We start from the raw sequence: 13,776 nt of genomic DNA on the forward strand, positions 1-13,776 counted from the left end.
TCATAGGGGGAGGAGCCAGTGCACACCAGGTAGTCCCAAAGCTTTACTTTTGTGCCCAGTCTCCTGCGGAGCCGCTATTCCCCATGGTCCTTACGGAGTTCCCAGCATCCACTAGGACGTCAGAGAAATATATATATCTCAATGTAACAGCCACACACGTCACGCTACAAACGGTCACACACACACAATACAGTAAGTCAGTGCGCTACAAACGGTCACACACACAATACAGTAAGTCAGTGCGCTACAAACGGTCACACACACAATACAGTAAGTCAGTGCAAGCAGTCTGTGTAGCCGGCCGGGCATGTGACACACACATTAATCCTGCAGCGGCCTCTGAACGCCGTGTTGCTAAGGGCCCGCACTGAACCGTTGCTAGAGAAGCAGCAGCAGCAGAAAGTTAAGTTCCCGGCCGCAGTGGCTTATGGGATCGGCACAGTGCGTATCCATGGTGACTGTGAACGCGCTGATCTCAGCGTACAGTTTATGGAATTGGGAAAGGTCTCTTTAGTTTCTCACCATAGTGCTCTCTGATTTGTGCCTGTTATCCCCGGAGTGCACATGTCGTAGTAGCAATTTGGCTCTGTTTTCTGTAGTGAGAAGAACCGTATAATGTATCCAGCAACAGCAGAGTCTGCAGATGAGAACTATGAGGGGGGTGTGCTGAGCAAGGACAACATTGGGAAGATCATCATGGGAGACAGCTGCGAACCTGAACAGGAAACATCTGCAGGTGTAACGCTTAATGGCACGTTGCAGCAAGGTGAGTTACAGAGACTGCATTGTACTATGGGCCTCATTCAGACCCGATCGCACGCTGCATTTTTCTCAGCCGTGCAAACGGGTTTGTCCCGCAATGCGCAGGCGCGTCGCTGCCCGGCAACGGGGGTCGCAGGAAGCGATCGCAGGGGCGATCGCAAGAAGATTGACAGGCAGAAGGCATTCCTGGGCGGCAACTCTCCGTTTTCTGAAAGTGTCGGAAGAAACGCAGGCGTGTCTGGCCGTTTCCTGACGTCAGCATCTTCAGGGATAAGTTCTGGGCTGTGCAGAAACTGCACAAACTGATGACCTCATACCACTATGAGCGTTAATGTATTTGCCGTGTCAGCGCTGCTGATTTCTTTCTAGCAGCGCTGGCAAATTAAGAATTGCGCTGTCCTCGTCCATGCGAAGTAATTGCTTCCGGACGCCACAAGCAGGGACCGGAAAACTGACAGAGAAAGGGAGGCAGATTTAACATGTGCAGAGAGAGTTTGATTTGGGTGGGGTGTGTTCAATCTGCAAACTAAATTGCAGTGTAAAAATAAAGCAGCCAGTATTTATCCTGCACAGAAACAAAATAACCCACCCAAATCTAACTCTCTCTGCACATGTTATATCTGCCTCCCCTGCAGTGCACATGGTTTTGCCCAACTGCTAACAAAGTTCCTGCTGCGATCAGCTCAGAATCACCCCCCCCCCCCCCCCCCCCCCCCCCAGATGACAGATAGACCCCCCTCCCTAGGTCAGGGCCGCATAAGCATGGGCTCCCTGATTTATTCTCAGAATCTGATGAAGAAGGACAGGAGGAGGGAAAGGAGCTGGATCCTATTACTGAAGATTCATCTCCTGCACAGGGGATTGAGCCCCTCATAATTGCTATCAGGGATGTGTTAAAAACCCCACTGGAAGACGTTGCAGCACTGCAGTCGTTCTTCGCAGCACAGAAAAAGGCTAGCGTCACTTCCCTGATTCTAAGGAATTAGATGATTTGTTTAAGTTAGCCTGGAAAAATCCTGACAAAAAATTCCAGGTGACTAAGCGCTTTCCCATTTTCTCCAGAAGGCAGGAAAAACTGGGAAGACCTCCCTGTGGTAGAATTCTCTGTCTCCTGTCTCTCTAAAAAAGTGGTGTTACCGGTCCCTGGATCCTCGGCCTTGAAGGACCCTGGGGATTGAAAGATTGAGACTACGCTCAAGTCCATTTACACAGCAGCTGGTGTATCACAAAGACTTGTGCTAGCGGGTTGCTGGATGACACATGCCATTCACACCTGTGCGGGCCAGATTCAGGAAGGCCTTGCAGGGGATATGTCTCTGGTGAGTATGGTTACTCTGGTCAAGCACATTCAGGACACGGCATGAGTCCTGTGCGACTCTATTAAAGATATAGGCGCTATCAATGCTAGGACTACTGCTTTGGCAGTTTCTGCGCACAGAACTTTGTGGCTGTGCCAGTGGATAGCGGACGCAGATTCCAAGTGCAGTATGGAGGCTCTCCCTTTCTCAGGGGAGTGTCTCTTCGGGGTTGAGTTGGATACATGGATTTCTCTATCGTCCTAGTGGATGCTGGGGTTCCTGAAAGGACCATGGGGAATAGCGGCTCCGCAGGAGACAGGGCACAAAAAGTAAAGCTTTAGGATCAGGTGGTGTGCACTGGCTCCTCCCCCTATGACCCTCCTCCAAGCCTCAGTTAGATTTTTGTGCCCGGCCGAGAAGGGTGCAATCTAGGTGGCTCTCCTAAAGAGCTGCTTAGAAAAGTTTAGCTTAGGTTTTTTATTTTACAGTGAGTCCTGCTGGCAACAGGATCACTGCAACGAGGGACTTAGGGGAGAAGAAGTGAACTCACCTGCGTGCAGGATGGATTGGCTTCTTTGGCTACTGGACATTAGCTCCAGAGGGACGATCACAGGTACAGCCTGGATGGTCACCGGAGCCTCGCCGCCGGCCCCCTTGCAGATGCTGAAACGAGAAGAGGTCCAGAATCGGCGGCAGAAGACTCCTCAGTCTTCTTAAGGTAGCGCACAGCACTGCAGCTGTGCGCCATTTCCTCTCAGCACACTTCACACGGCAGTCACTGAGGGTGCAGGGCGCTGGGAGGGGGGCGCCCTGGGAGGCAAATGAAAACCTTTTTTGGCTAAAAATACCTCACATATAGCCTCCGGGGGCTATATGGAGATATTTAACCCCTGCCAGAATCCATTAAAGAGCGGGAGACGAGCCCGCCGAAAAAGGGGCGGGGCCTATCTCCTCAGCACACAGCGCCATTTTCCCTCACAGAAAGGCTGGAGGGAAGGCTCCCAGGCTCTCCCCTGCACTGCACTACAGAAACAGGGTTAAAACAGAGAGGGGGGGCACTAATTTGGCGTTAGAAATATATAAAAGATGCTATAAGGGAAAACACTTATATAAGGTTGTCCCTATATAATTATAGCGTTTTTGGTGTGTGCTGGCAAACTCTCCCTCTGTCTCCCCAAAGGGCTAGTGGGTCCTGTCCTCTATCAGAGCATTCCCTGTGTGTGTGCTGTGTGTCGGTACGTGTGTGTCGACATGTATGAGGACGATGTTGGTGAGGAGGCGGAGCAATTGCCTGTAATGGTGATGTCACTCTCTAGGGAGTCGACACCGGAATGGATGGCTTATTTAGGGAATTACGTGATAATGTCAACACGCTGCAAGGTCGGTTGACGACATGAGACGGCCGACAAACAATTAGTACCGGTCCAGACGTCTCAGAAACACCGTCAGGGGTTTTAAAACGCCCGTTTACTTTAGTCGGTCGACACAGACACAGACACGGACACTGAATCCAGTGTCGACGGTGAATAAACAAACGTATTCCTTATTAGGGCCACACGTTAAGGGCAATGAAGGAGGTGTTACATATTTCTGATACTACAAGTACCACAAAAGAGGGTATTATGTGGGATGTGAAAAAACTACCGTAGTTTTTCCTGAATCAGATAAATTAAATGAAGTGTGTGATGATGCGTGGGTTCCCCCCGATAGAAAATTATGGGCGGTATACCCTTTCCCGCCAGAAGTTAGGGCGCGTTGGGAAACACCCCTTAGGGTGGATAAGGCGCTCACACGCTTATCAAAACAAGTGGCGGTACCGTCTATAGATAGGGCCGTCCTCAAGGAGCCAGCTGACAGGAGGCTGGAAAATATCATAAAAAAGTATATACACACATACTGGTGTTATACTGCGACCAGCGATCGCCTCAGCCTGGATGTGCAGAGCTGGGGTGGCTTGGTCGGATTCCCTGACTAAAAATATTGATACCCTTGACAGGGACAGTATTTTATTGACTATAGAGCATTTAAAGGATGCATTTTCTATATATGCGAGATGCACAGAGGGATATTTGCACTCTGGCATCAAGAGTAAGTGCGATGTCCATATCTGCCAGAAGATGTTTATGGACACGACAGTGGTCAGGTGATGCAGATTCCAAACGGCACAAAGGTGTATTGCCGTATAAAGGAGGAGGAGTTATTTGGGGTCGGTCAATCGGACCTGGTGGCCACGGCAACTGCTGGAAAATCCACCGTTTTTACCCTAAGTCACATCTCTGCAGAAAAAGACACCGTCTTTTCAGCCTCAGTCCTTTCGTCCCTATAAGAGTCATATCTGCCCAGGGATAGAGGAAAGGGAAGAAGACTGCAGCAGGCAGCCCATTCCCAGGAACAGAAGCGTTCCACCGCTTCTGCCAAGCTCTCAGCATGACGCTGGGACCGTACAGGACCCCTGGATCCTACATGTAGTATCCCAGGGGTACAGATTGGAATGTCGAGACGTTTCCCCTTCGCAGGCTCCTGAAGTCTGGTTTACCAAGGTCTCCCTCCGACAAGGAGGCAGTATGGGAAACAATTCACAAGCTGTATTCCCAGCAGGTGATAATCAAATTACCCCTCCTACAACAAGAAAAGGGGTATTATTCCACATTATATTGTGGTACTGAAGCCAGAAGGCTAGGTGAGACCTATTCTAAATCTAAAAAAATTTGAACACTTACAAAGGTTCAAATCAAGATGGAGTCACTCAGAGCAGTGATAACGAACCAGGAAGAAGGGGACTATATAGTGTCCCGAGACATCAGGGATGCTTACCTCCATGTCCAAAATTTGCCCTTCTCACTAAGGGTACCTCAGGTTCGTGGTACAGAACTGTCACTATCAGTTTCAGACGCTGCCGTTTGGATTGTCCACGGCACCCCGGGTCTTTACCAAGGTAATGGCCGAAATGATGATTCTTCTTCGAAGAAAAGGCGTCTTAATTATCCCTTACTTGGACGATCTCCTGATAAGGGCAAAGTCCAGGGAACAGTTGGAGGTCGGAGTAGCACTATCTCGGATACTGCTACAACAGCACGGGTGGATTCTAAATACTCCAAAATCGCAGCTGATCCCGACGACAAGTCTGCTGTGCCTAGGGATGATTCTGGACACAGTCCAGAAAAAGGTGTTTCTCCCGGAAGAGAAAGCCAGGGAGTTATCCGAGCTAGTCAGGAACCTCCTAAAATCAGTGCATCATTGCACAAGGGTCCTGGTAAAGATGGTGACTTCCTACGAAGCAATTCCATTCGGCAGATTTCACGCAAGAATTTTTCAGTGGGATCTGCTGGACAAATGGTCCGGATCGCATCTTCAGATGCATCAGCGGATAACCCTATATCCAAGGACAAGGGTGTCTCTCCTGTGGTGGTTACAGAGTGCTCATCTTCTAGAGGGCCGCAGATTCGGCATTCAGGATTGGATGCTGGTGACCACGGAGGCCAGCCCGAGAGGCTGGGGAGCAGTCACACAAGGAAAAAATTTCCAGGGAGTGTGATCAAGTCTGGAGACTTTTCTCCACATAAATATACTGGAGCTAAGGGTAAATTTATAATACTCTAAGCTTAGCAAGACCTCTGCTTCAAGGTCAGCCGGTATTGATCCAGTGGGAAAAACATCACGGCAGTCGCCCACGTAAATAGACAGGGCGACACAAGAAGCAGGAGGGCAATGGCAAAAACTGCAAGGACTTTTCGCTGGGCGGAAAATCATGTGATAGCACTGTCAGCAGTGTTTCATTCCGGGAATGGAAACTGGGAAGCAGACTTCCTCAGCAGGCACGACCTCCACCCGGCAGAGTGGAAACTTCATCGGGAAGTTTTCCACATGATTGTAAACCGTTGGGAAATACCAAAGGTGGACATGATGGCGTCCCGTCTGAACAAAAAACGGGACAGGTATTGCGCCAGGTTAAGAGACCCTCAGGCAATAGCTGTGGACGTTCTGGTAACACCATGGATGTACCAGTCGGTGTATGTGTTCCATCCTCTGCTTCTCATACCTAAGGTACTGAGACTTATAAGACGTAGAGGAGTAAGAACTATACTCATGGCTCCGGATTGGCCAAGAAGGACTTGGTACCCGGAACTTCAAGAGATGCTCACAGAGGACTTATGGCCTCTGCCGCTAAGAAGGGACTTAGTTCAGCAAGTACCATGTCTGTTCCAAGACTTACCGCAGCTGCGTTTGACGGCATGGCGGTGGAACGCCGGATCCTAAGGGAAAAAGGCATTCCGGAAGAGGTCATTCCTACCCTGGTCAAAGCCAGAAAGGAGGTGACCGCACAACATTATCACCACATGTGGCAAAAATATGTTGCGTGGTGTGAGGCCAGAAAGGCCCCACGAAGAAATTTCAACTCGGTCGATTCCTGCATTTCCTGCAAACAGGAGTGTCTATGGGCCTCAAATTGGGGTCCATTAAGGTTCAAATTTCGGCCCTGTCGATTTTCTTCCAGAAAGAAGTGGCTTCAGTTCCTGAAGTCCAGAAGTTTGTCAAGGGAGTATTGCATATACAACCCCCTTTTGTGCCTCCAGTGGCACTGTGGGATCTCAACGTAGTTCTGGGATTCCTCAAATCACATTGGTTTAAAACCAGTCAAATCTGTGGATTTGAAGCATCTCACATGAAAAGTGACCATGCTCTTGGCCCTGGCCTGGACCAGGCGAGTGTCAAATTGGTGGTTTTTTTCTCAAAAAAGCCCATATCTGGTTGTCCATTTGGACAGGGCAGAGCTGCGGACTCGTCCCCAGTTCTCTCCCTAAGGTGGTGTCAGTGTTTCACCTGAACCAGCTTATTTTGGTGCCTTGCGCCTACTAGGGACTTGGAGGACTCCAGGTTGCTAGATGTTGTCAGGGCCCTGTAAATATAGGTTCCAGGACGGCTGGAGTCAGGAAAACTGACTTGCTGTTATCCTGTATGCACCCAACAAACTGGGTGCTCTTGCTTCTAAGCAGACTATTGCTAGTTGGATGTGTAATACAATTCAGCTTGCACATTCTGTGGCAGGCCTGCCACAGCCAAAATATGTAAATGCCCATTCCACAAGGAAGGTGGGCTTATCTTGGGCGGCTGCCCGAGGGGTCTCGGCTTTACAACTTTGCCGAGCGGCTATTTAGTCAGGGGCAAATACGTTGGTAAAATCCTACAAATTTGATACCCTGGCTAAGGAGGACCTGGAGTTCTCTCATTCGGTGCTGCAGAGTCATCCGCACTCTCCCGCCCGTTTGGGAGCTTTGGTATTATCCCCATGGTCCTTTCAGGAACCCCAGCATCCACTAGGACGATAGAGAAAATAAGAATTTACTTACCGATAATTCTATTTCTCGGAGTCCGTAGTGGATGCTGGGCGCCCATCCCAAGTGCGGATTATCTGCAATACTTGTACATAGTTACAAAAATCGGGTTATTATTGTCGTGAGCCATCTTTTCAGAGGCTCCGCTGTTATCATACTGTTAACTGGGTTCAGATCACAGGTTGTACAGTGTGATTGGTGTGGCTGGTATGAGTCTTACCCGGGATTCAAAATCCTTCCTTATTGTGTACGCTCGTCCGGGCACAGTATCCTAACTGAGGCTTGGAGGAGGGTCATAGGGGGAGGAGCCAGTGCACACCACCTGATCCTAAAGCTTTACTTTTTGTGCCCTGTCTCCTGCGGAGCCGCTATTCCCCATGGTCCTTTCAGGAACCCCAGCATCCACTACGGACTCCGAGAAATAGAATTATCGGTAAGTAAATTCTTATTTTTAAAAGCTACTGCAGGAAAATCCATGGTTCTCCCCTCTGGGGCCCTGCCGGCTAGGCAATCCTACCCGGGGCCATCTACTCAGTCCTTACTGACCGCTAAGTTTCGTTCTAGAGCCAGAGGCGCTTCCAGTGCTGCACGAGGCACCAGAGGTAAGCTTAGAAAACCAGCGGCACCGGTTCAGTTTCCTCGAAGACCTCAGCATGACGGTGCACCCCCACCCCGAGAGGATCTCGAGGTGGGAGCTCGGTTGCGTCACTTCAGCCGCGTCTGGGACAGCTCCTGCCAGGACACCTGGGTAAGAGAGCTAATTTCTCAGGGCTACAAGCTGGAGTTCGACAGTGCTCCTCCCCACCGATTTTTCAAATCCGGCCTCCCAGCTTTAGAGGATACTCAAGTTACACTGCAACAAGCCATCCAGAAGATGGTCCAGTCCCAAGTCATTGTTCCTGTGCCACTGCTACAACAGGGGGAAGGCTACTACTCCACCCTGTTTGTGGTTCCAAAACAGGACGGTTCAGTAAGGTTCATTTTGAATCTAAAATCCTTGAACTCTTACCTAAAGGTCTTCAAGTTCAAGATGGAATCCTTGCAAGCAGTGATTTCAGGTCTGGAACAACAAGAGTACCTGGTTTCTCTGAATACAAAGGACGCTTATCTCCATATCCTGATTTGGCTACCTCACCAGGCTTACCTGCGGTTTGCCCTGCTGAACGACCACTACCAGTTCCAGGCTCTGCCCTTCGGATTGTCCACGGCTCTGAGGGTCTTCACGAAGGTGAAGGCGGAAATGATGTTCCAGCTCTGAGTCCAGGGAGTCAACATTGTTCCTTACCTGGACGATCTCTTGATAAAGGCGAGATCCAGAGACCTTCTATTGGTCAGTATCAACCGCAGTATTCAGCCTCTGTCACATGATGGGTGGATTCTGAATTTGCAGAAGTCACACCTGGAACCTAATCAGCGCTCCTGTTTCTGGGGATGATCCTGGATACAGGGGCTCGTAAGTTATTCCTACCAGAGGACAAGGCAAGGACGCTCCAGGAGATGGTCTGTGCGGTTCTGAGTCCAAATCAGATATCCATCCATCTTTGCATCCGACTGTTGGGAAAGATGGTACGGCAGATTCCATGCCAGAACATTTCAACTGGATCTCCTGAGAAAGTGGTCCGGATCACGTCTTCAGATGTATCGGATCGTACGTCTGTCAACTCACGCCAGGATTTCCCTCCTGTGGTGGCTACAGTCCTCAAACCTGCTGGAAGGTCGCAGTTTCGGGATTCAGGATTGGATCCTCCTCACGACAGATGCGAGTCTGAGAGGATGGGGAGCTGTCACCCAAGGGGCTCCGTTCCAGGGCAGATGGTCAGCCCACGAAGCCCTACTTCCAATCAACATTCTGGAAATTTGGGCGATCTACAATGCTCTGCTTCAGGCCTCTCCTCTGCTCAGAGATCGGGCGATCCAAGTTCAGTCGGACAATGCCACGGCGGTGGCTTACATAAATCGACTAGGAGGGACAAAAAGCAGAGCCTGCATGCGAGAAGTGTCAAAGATACTCCTCTGGGCAGAAAGAAATGCAAGAGCAATGGCCGCCATCTTCATTCTGGGAGTGGACAACTGTGAAGCGGACTCCCTAAGTCGTCACGATCTCCACCCGGGAGAGGGGGGTCTCCACCAACAGGTGTCTCAACAGATCATCGACCTGTGGGGCTACCCACAGATAGACATGGTGGCTTCTCGACTCAACAAGAAGCTTTGCTGGTATTGCTGAAGAACCATTGGACCCTCAGGCGAGGGCAATAGATGCGCTGACGTCCCCCTGGCCTTACCGGCTGGTTTACCTGTTTCCACCAATTCCTTTGCTCCCGAGGGTGCTAAAGCGAATCAGGAATCAGGGTGTCCAGGCAATTCTGATTGCCCCGGATTGGCCTTGGAGTGCGTTGTACACAGATCTTCTGTACAAATCCGTCGCAGACCCTTGGCATCTGCCAGTGAGAAAAGATCTTCTGCAACAAGGACCATTCGTCTACCTGGACTTACGGCAACTTTGTTTGATGGCTTGGAGGTTGAGCGGAACATCCTAGCTCACAAGGAACTTTCCAAGAAGGTTTTTGCAATTATGGTTCAGGCCAGGAAGCCAGTGACGTCAAAGCACTACCATAATATCTGGAGGAGATATGTCTCTTGGTGCCAAGAGCGCACGTATCCTTCTGCGGATTTTCACATGGGACGCTTCTTGTGTTTCTTCCAGGCTGGAGTGGATATGCGCCTGCGTCTGGGCTACCTTAAGGTTCAGTTTTCGGCATTCTCTATTTTCTTCCAGAAGAAGTTGGCAGTGTTGCCAGAAGTTCAGACCTTTTTGCAAGGGGTACTTCACATACAGCCTCCTTTTGTGCCACCAACGGCACCCTGGGAATTGGAGGTGGTATTGAAGTTTCTACAGTTCTCCTAGCTTCTGCTAGGCGTGTCTCAGAATTGGAGACCTTATCATGTAAAAGTCCATACTTGGGGGTAAATTTACTAAGGGGGGAGATTTTTAGAACTGGTGATGTTGCCCATAGCAACCAATCAGATTGTACCTATTATCTTCTAGAAGCAGCTAGACAAATGTTAAGTAGAATCTGATTGGTTGCCATGGGCAACATCACTAGTTCTAAAAAAAACTCCCACCTTAGTAAATTCATCCCTTGGTCTTTTATGGAGACAGAGAATAGCTCAGGACTCGGTAGCATTTCCTGCCAACAGTTGTCTCTGCATTCCATTTGAACCACCCTATTATGGTCCTGTCTAGTTCTGGCATTTCTGCTCCTCTGGAGGCATTGGATGCTGTGCGAGCCTTGAAGATCTATGTCAAGAGGACGACTCGGATCAGAAAGACGGATTCCTTGTTTGTGCTCTATGATGCGCAGAAAAAGGGTTGCCCTGCTTCTAAACAGTCCATTGCTCATTAGATTAGGCTGACTATCCAACAGGCCTATGTGTCGGCAGCCTTACCTTTTCCTCAGTGTCTGAAGGTCCAGTGTACAGGATCGGTGGGGTCTTCCTGGGTGGCTGCCCGTGGAGTCTTGGCCTTGCAATTATGCCGAGTTGCTACCTGGTCGGGGAAGAACACTTTTGTGAAGTTCTATAAGTTTGTTACCCTGGCCAAAGAGGATACCCAGTTTGGGCAGGCGGTGCTGCAGACGTCTATGCATATTCCAGCCCGTTCTGGAAGCTTTGGGACATCCCCATCGTACTAAGTGATCCCCAGTATCCCTTATGGATGGTAGATAAAATAGGATTTTAGTACCTACCGGTAAATCCTTTTCTCGTAGTCCATAAAGGATACTGGGCGCCCGCCTCAGTGCGTGGCCTTGTCTACAGGTTTTTCTACTACATGAGTTTACCTGTTCAGCTGTTGCTGTTTTGTTACCAGCCTTCGCTGGTCGGTTTATGTTGTGGTGTGCTGGTGTGTGAGAATCTCACAACTCGTTATTGTTATGTTCCTTCTCTCAAGTATGTCCATTCTCCTTTGGGCACAGTTTTACCTAGACTGGCTGTAGGAGGGGGCATAGGGGGAGGAGCCAGCACACCCAGTGGAAGAAATTTAAAGTGCTCCGACTCCTTTGATCTATACCCCATCGTACTAAGTGATCCCCAGTATCCCTTATGGACTACGAGAAAAGGATTTACCGGTAGGTGCTAAAATCCTATTTCTCTTACGTCCTAGAGGATGCTGGGGACTCCGTAAGGACCATGGAGATAGACGGGCTCCGCAGGAGACATGGGCACTTTAAGAAAGACTTTAGGTATGGGTGTGCACTGGCTCCTCCCTCTATGCCCCTCCTCCAGACCTCAGTTTACTACTGTGCCCAGACTAGACTGGGTGTATTACAGGGAGCTCTACTGAGTTTCCTGAAAGAAAGTATTTTGTTAGGTTTTTTATTTTCAGGGAGCCTGCTGGCAACAGACTCCCTGCATTGTAGGACTGAGGAGAGAGAAGCAGACCTACTTCTGTGAGTTTCAAGGCTCTGCTTCTTAGGCTACTGGATACCATTAGCTCTAGAGGAATCGGTACGCAAGTCTCACCCTCGCCGTCCGTCCCAGAGCCGCGCCGCCGTCCTCCTCGCAGAGCCGGAAGATAGAAGCCGGGTGAGTATGAGAAGAAAAGAAGACTTCGGAGGCGGCAGAAGACTTCATGATCTTCACTGAGGTAACGCACAGCAGTAAAGCTGTGCGCCATTGCTCCCATACACCTCACACACGGCAGTCACTCTAAGGGCGCAGGGGGGGCGCCCTGGGCAGCATATGAACCTCTTTTTGGCAAAATATATATATACAGCTGGGCAAAGAGCCCCCGCCAGTTTTTAGTATATTTGAGCGGGACAAAAGCCCGCCGCCGAGGAGGCGGGGCTTCTCTCTCAGGACTCACCAGCACCATTTTCTCCACAGCACAGCGCTGAGAGGAAGCTCCCCGGACTCTCCCCTGCTTATTCCACGGTGAAAGAGGGTTTTAAAGAAGGGGGGGCACATAATTTGGCGCATATATATATATATATATATATATATAAACAGCGCTACTGGGTAAACATATATTTATTGTGTTTTTTCCTGGGTCATATAGCGCTGGGTGTGTGCTGGCATACTCTCTCTCTGTCTCTCCAAAGGGCCTTGTGGGGGAACTGTCTTCAGATAAGAAGATTCCCTGAGTGTGTGGTGTGTCGGTACGCGTGTGTCGACATGTCTGAAGTAGAAGGCTCTCCTAGGGAGGAGGGGGAGCAAATGAATGTGGTGTCTCCGTCGACAACGCCGACACCTGACTGGATGGATATGTGGAATGTTTTAAGTGCTAATGTAAATTTATTGCACAAAAGATTAGACAAAGCTGAAGCTAGGGAACAGCCAGGGAGTCAACCCATGTCTGTCCCTATGTCGCAGGGACCTTCGGGGTCTCAAAAGCGCCCACTATCCCAAATAGTAGACACAGATACCGACACGGATTCTGACTCCAGTGTCGACTACGATGATGCAAAGTTACTGCCAAAATTGGCTAAATGTATTCGATATATGATTATTGCAATAAAAGATGTTTTGCATATCACAGAGGAACTCCCTGTCCCTGACACGAGGGTACACATGTATAAGGGAAAGAAACCTGAGGTAACCTTTCCCCCCTCACATGAATTGAACGAATTATGTGAAAAAGCTTGGGAATCTCCAGACAAAAAACTGCAGATTCCCAAAAGGATTCTTATGGCGTATCCTCTCCCGCCAACGGACAGGATACGGTGGGAATCCTCCCCTAAGGTGGACAAAGCATTGACACGCTTATCCAAAAAGGTAGTGCTGCCATCCCAAGATACGGCTACCCTCAGGGATCCTGCTGACCGCAAGCAGGAAGTTACCTTGAAGTCCATTTACACACATTCTGGTACCTTACTCAGACCGGCGATTGCGTCGGCCTGGGTTTGTAGCGCTGTAGCAGCATGGACAGATACCTTATCAGCGGAAATTGAGACCCTAGATAAGGATACCATTTTATTGACCATAGGGCATATAAAAGATGCTGTCTTATATATGAGAGATGCTCAAAGAGACATTAGTCTACTGGGTTCTAGAATCAACGCTATGTCGATTTCTGCTAGACGAGTCCTATGGACCCGGCAATGGACAGGTGATGCCGACTCAAAGAGGCATATGGAGGTTTTACCTTACAAGGGTGAGGAATTGTTTGGGGAAGGCCTCTCGGACCTGGTCTCCACAGCTACAGCTGGTAAATCAAATTTTTTGCCTTATATTCCCTCACAGCCTAAGATAGCGCCACATTATCAAATGCAGTCCTTTCGATCACAAAGAAACAAGAAAGTACGAGGCGCGTCCTTTCTTGCCAGAGGTAAGGGCAGAGGAAAAAAGCTGCACAACACAGCTAGTTACCAGGAACAGAAGTCCTC

General features: G+C 49.5%; 1 protein-coding gene across 2 annotated transcripts in view; it reads left to right on the forward strand.

Annotated features, from left to right (window-relative positions):
• The first annotated feature begins 274 nt into the window (after positions 1–274).
• Positions 275–13,776, forward strand: part of DNAAF1 (dynein axonemal assembly factor 1) — a 99,002-nt gene continuing 85,500 nt past the window's right edge. Inside the window, exon 1 of one of the 2 annotated variants that reach the window (XM_063945432.1) lies at positions 275–766. In XM_063945432.1, coding sequence (XP_063801502.1) covers positions 616–766 — 151 coding nt within the window. In that variant the 5' untranslated portion in view covers positions 275–615. The remainder of the gene's footprint in view (positions 767–13,776) is intronic. The other variant, XM_063945433.1, reaches the window with a different exon arrangement.

Source organism: Pseudophryne corroboree, chromosome 11 (genome assembly GCF_028390025.1).
Source record: "Pseudophryne corroboree isolate aPseCor3 chromosome 11, aPseCor3.hap2, whole genome shotgun sequence".
NCBI lineage: Eukaryota > Metazoa > Chordata > Amphibia > Anura > Myobatrachidae > Pseudophryne > Pseudophryne corroboree.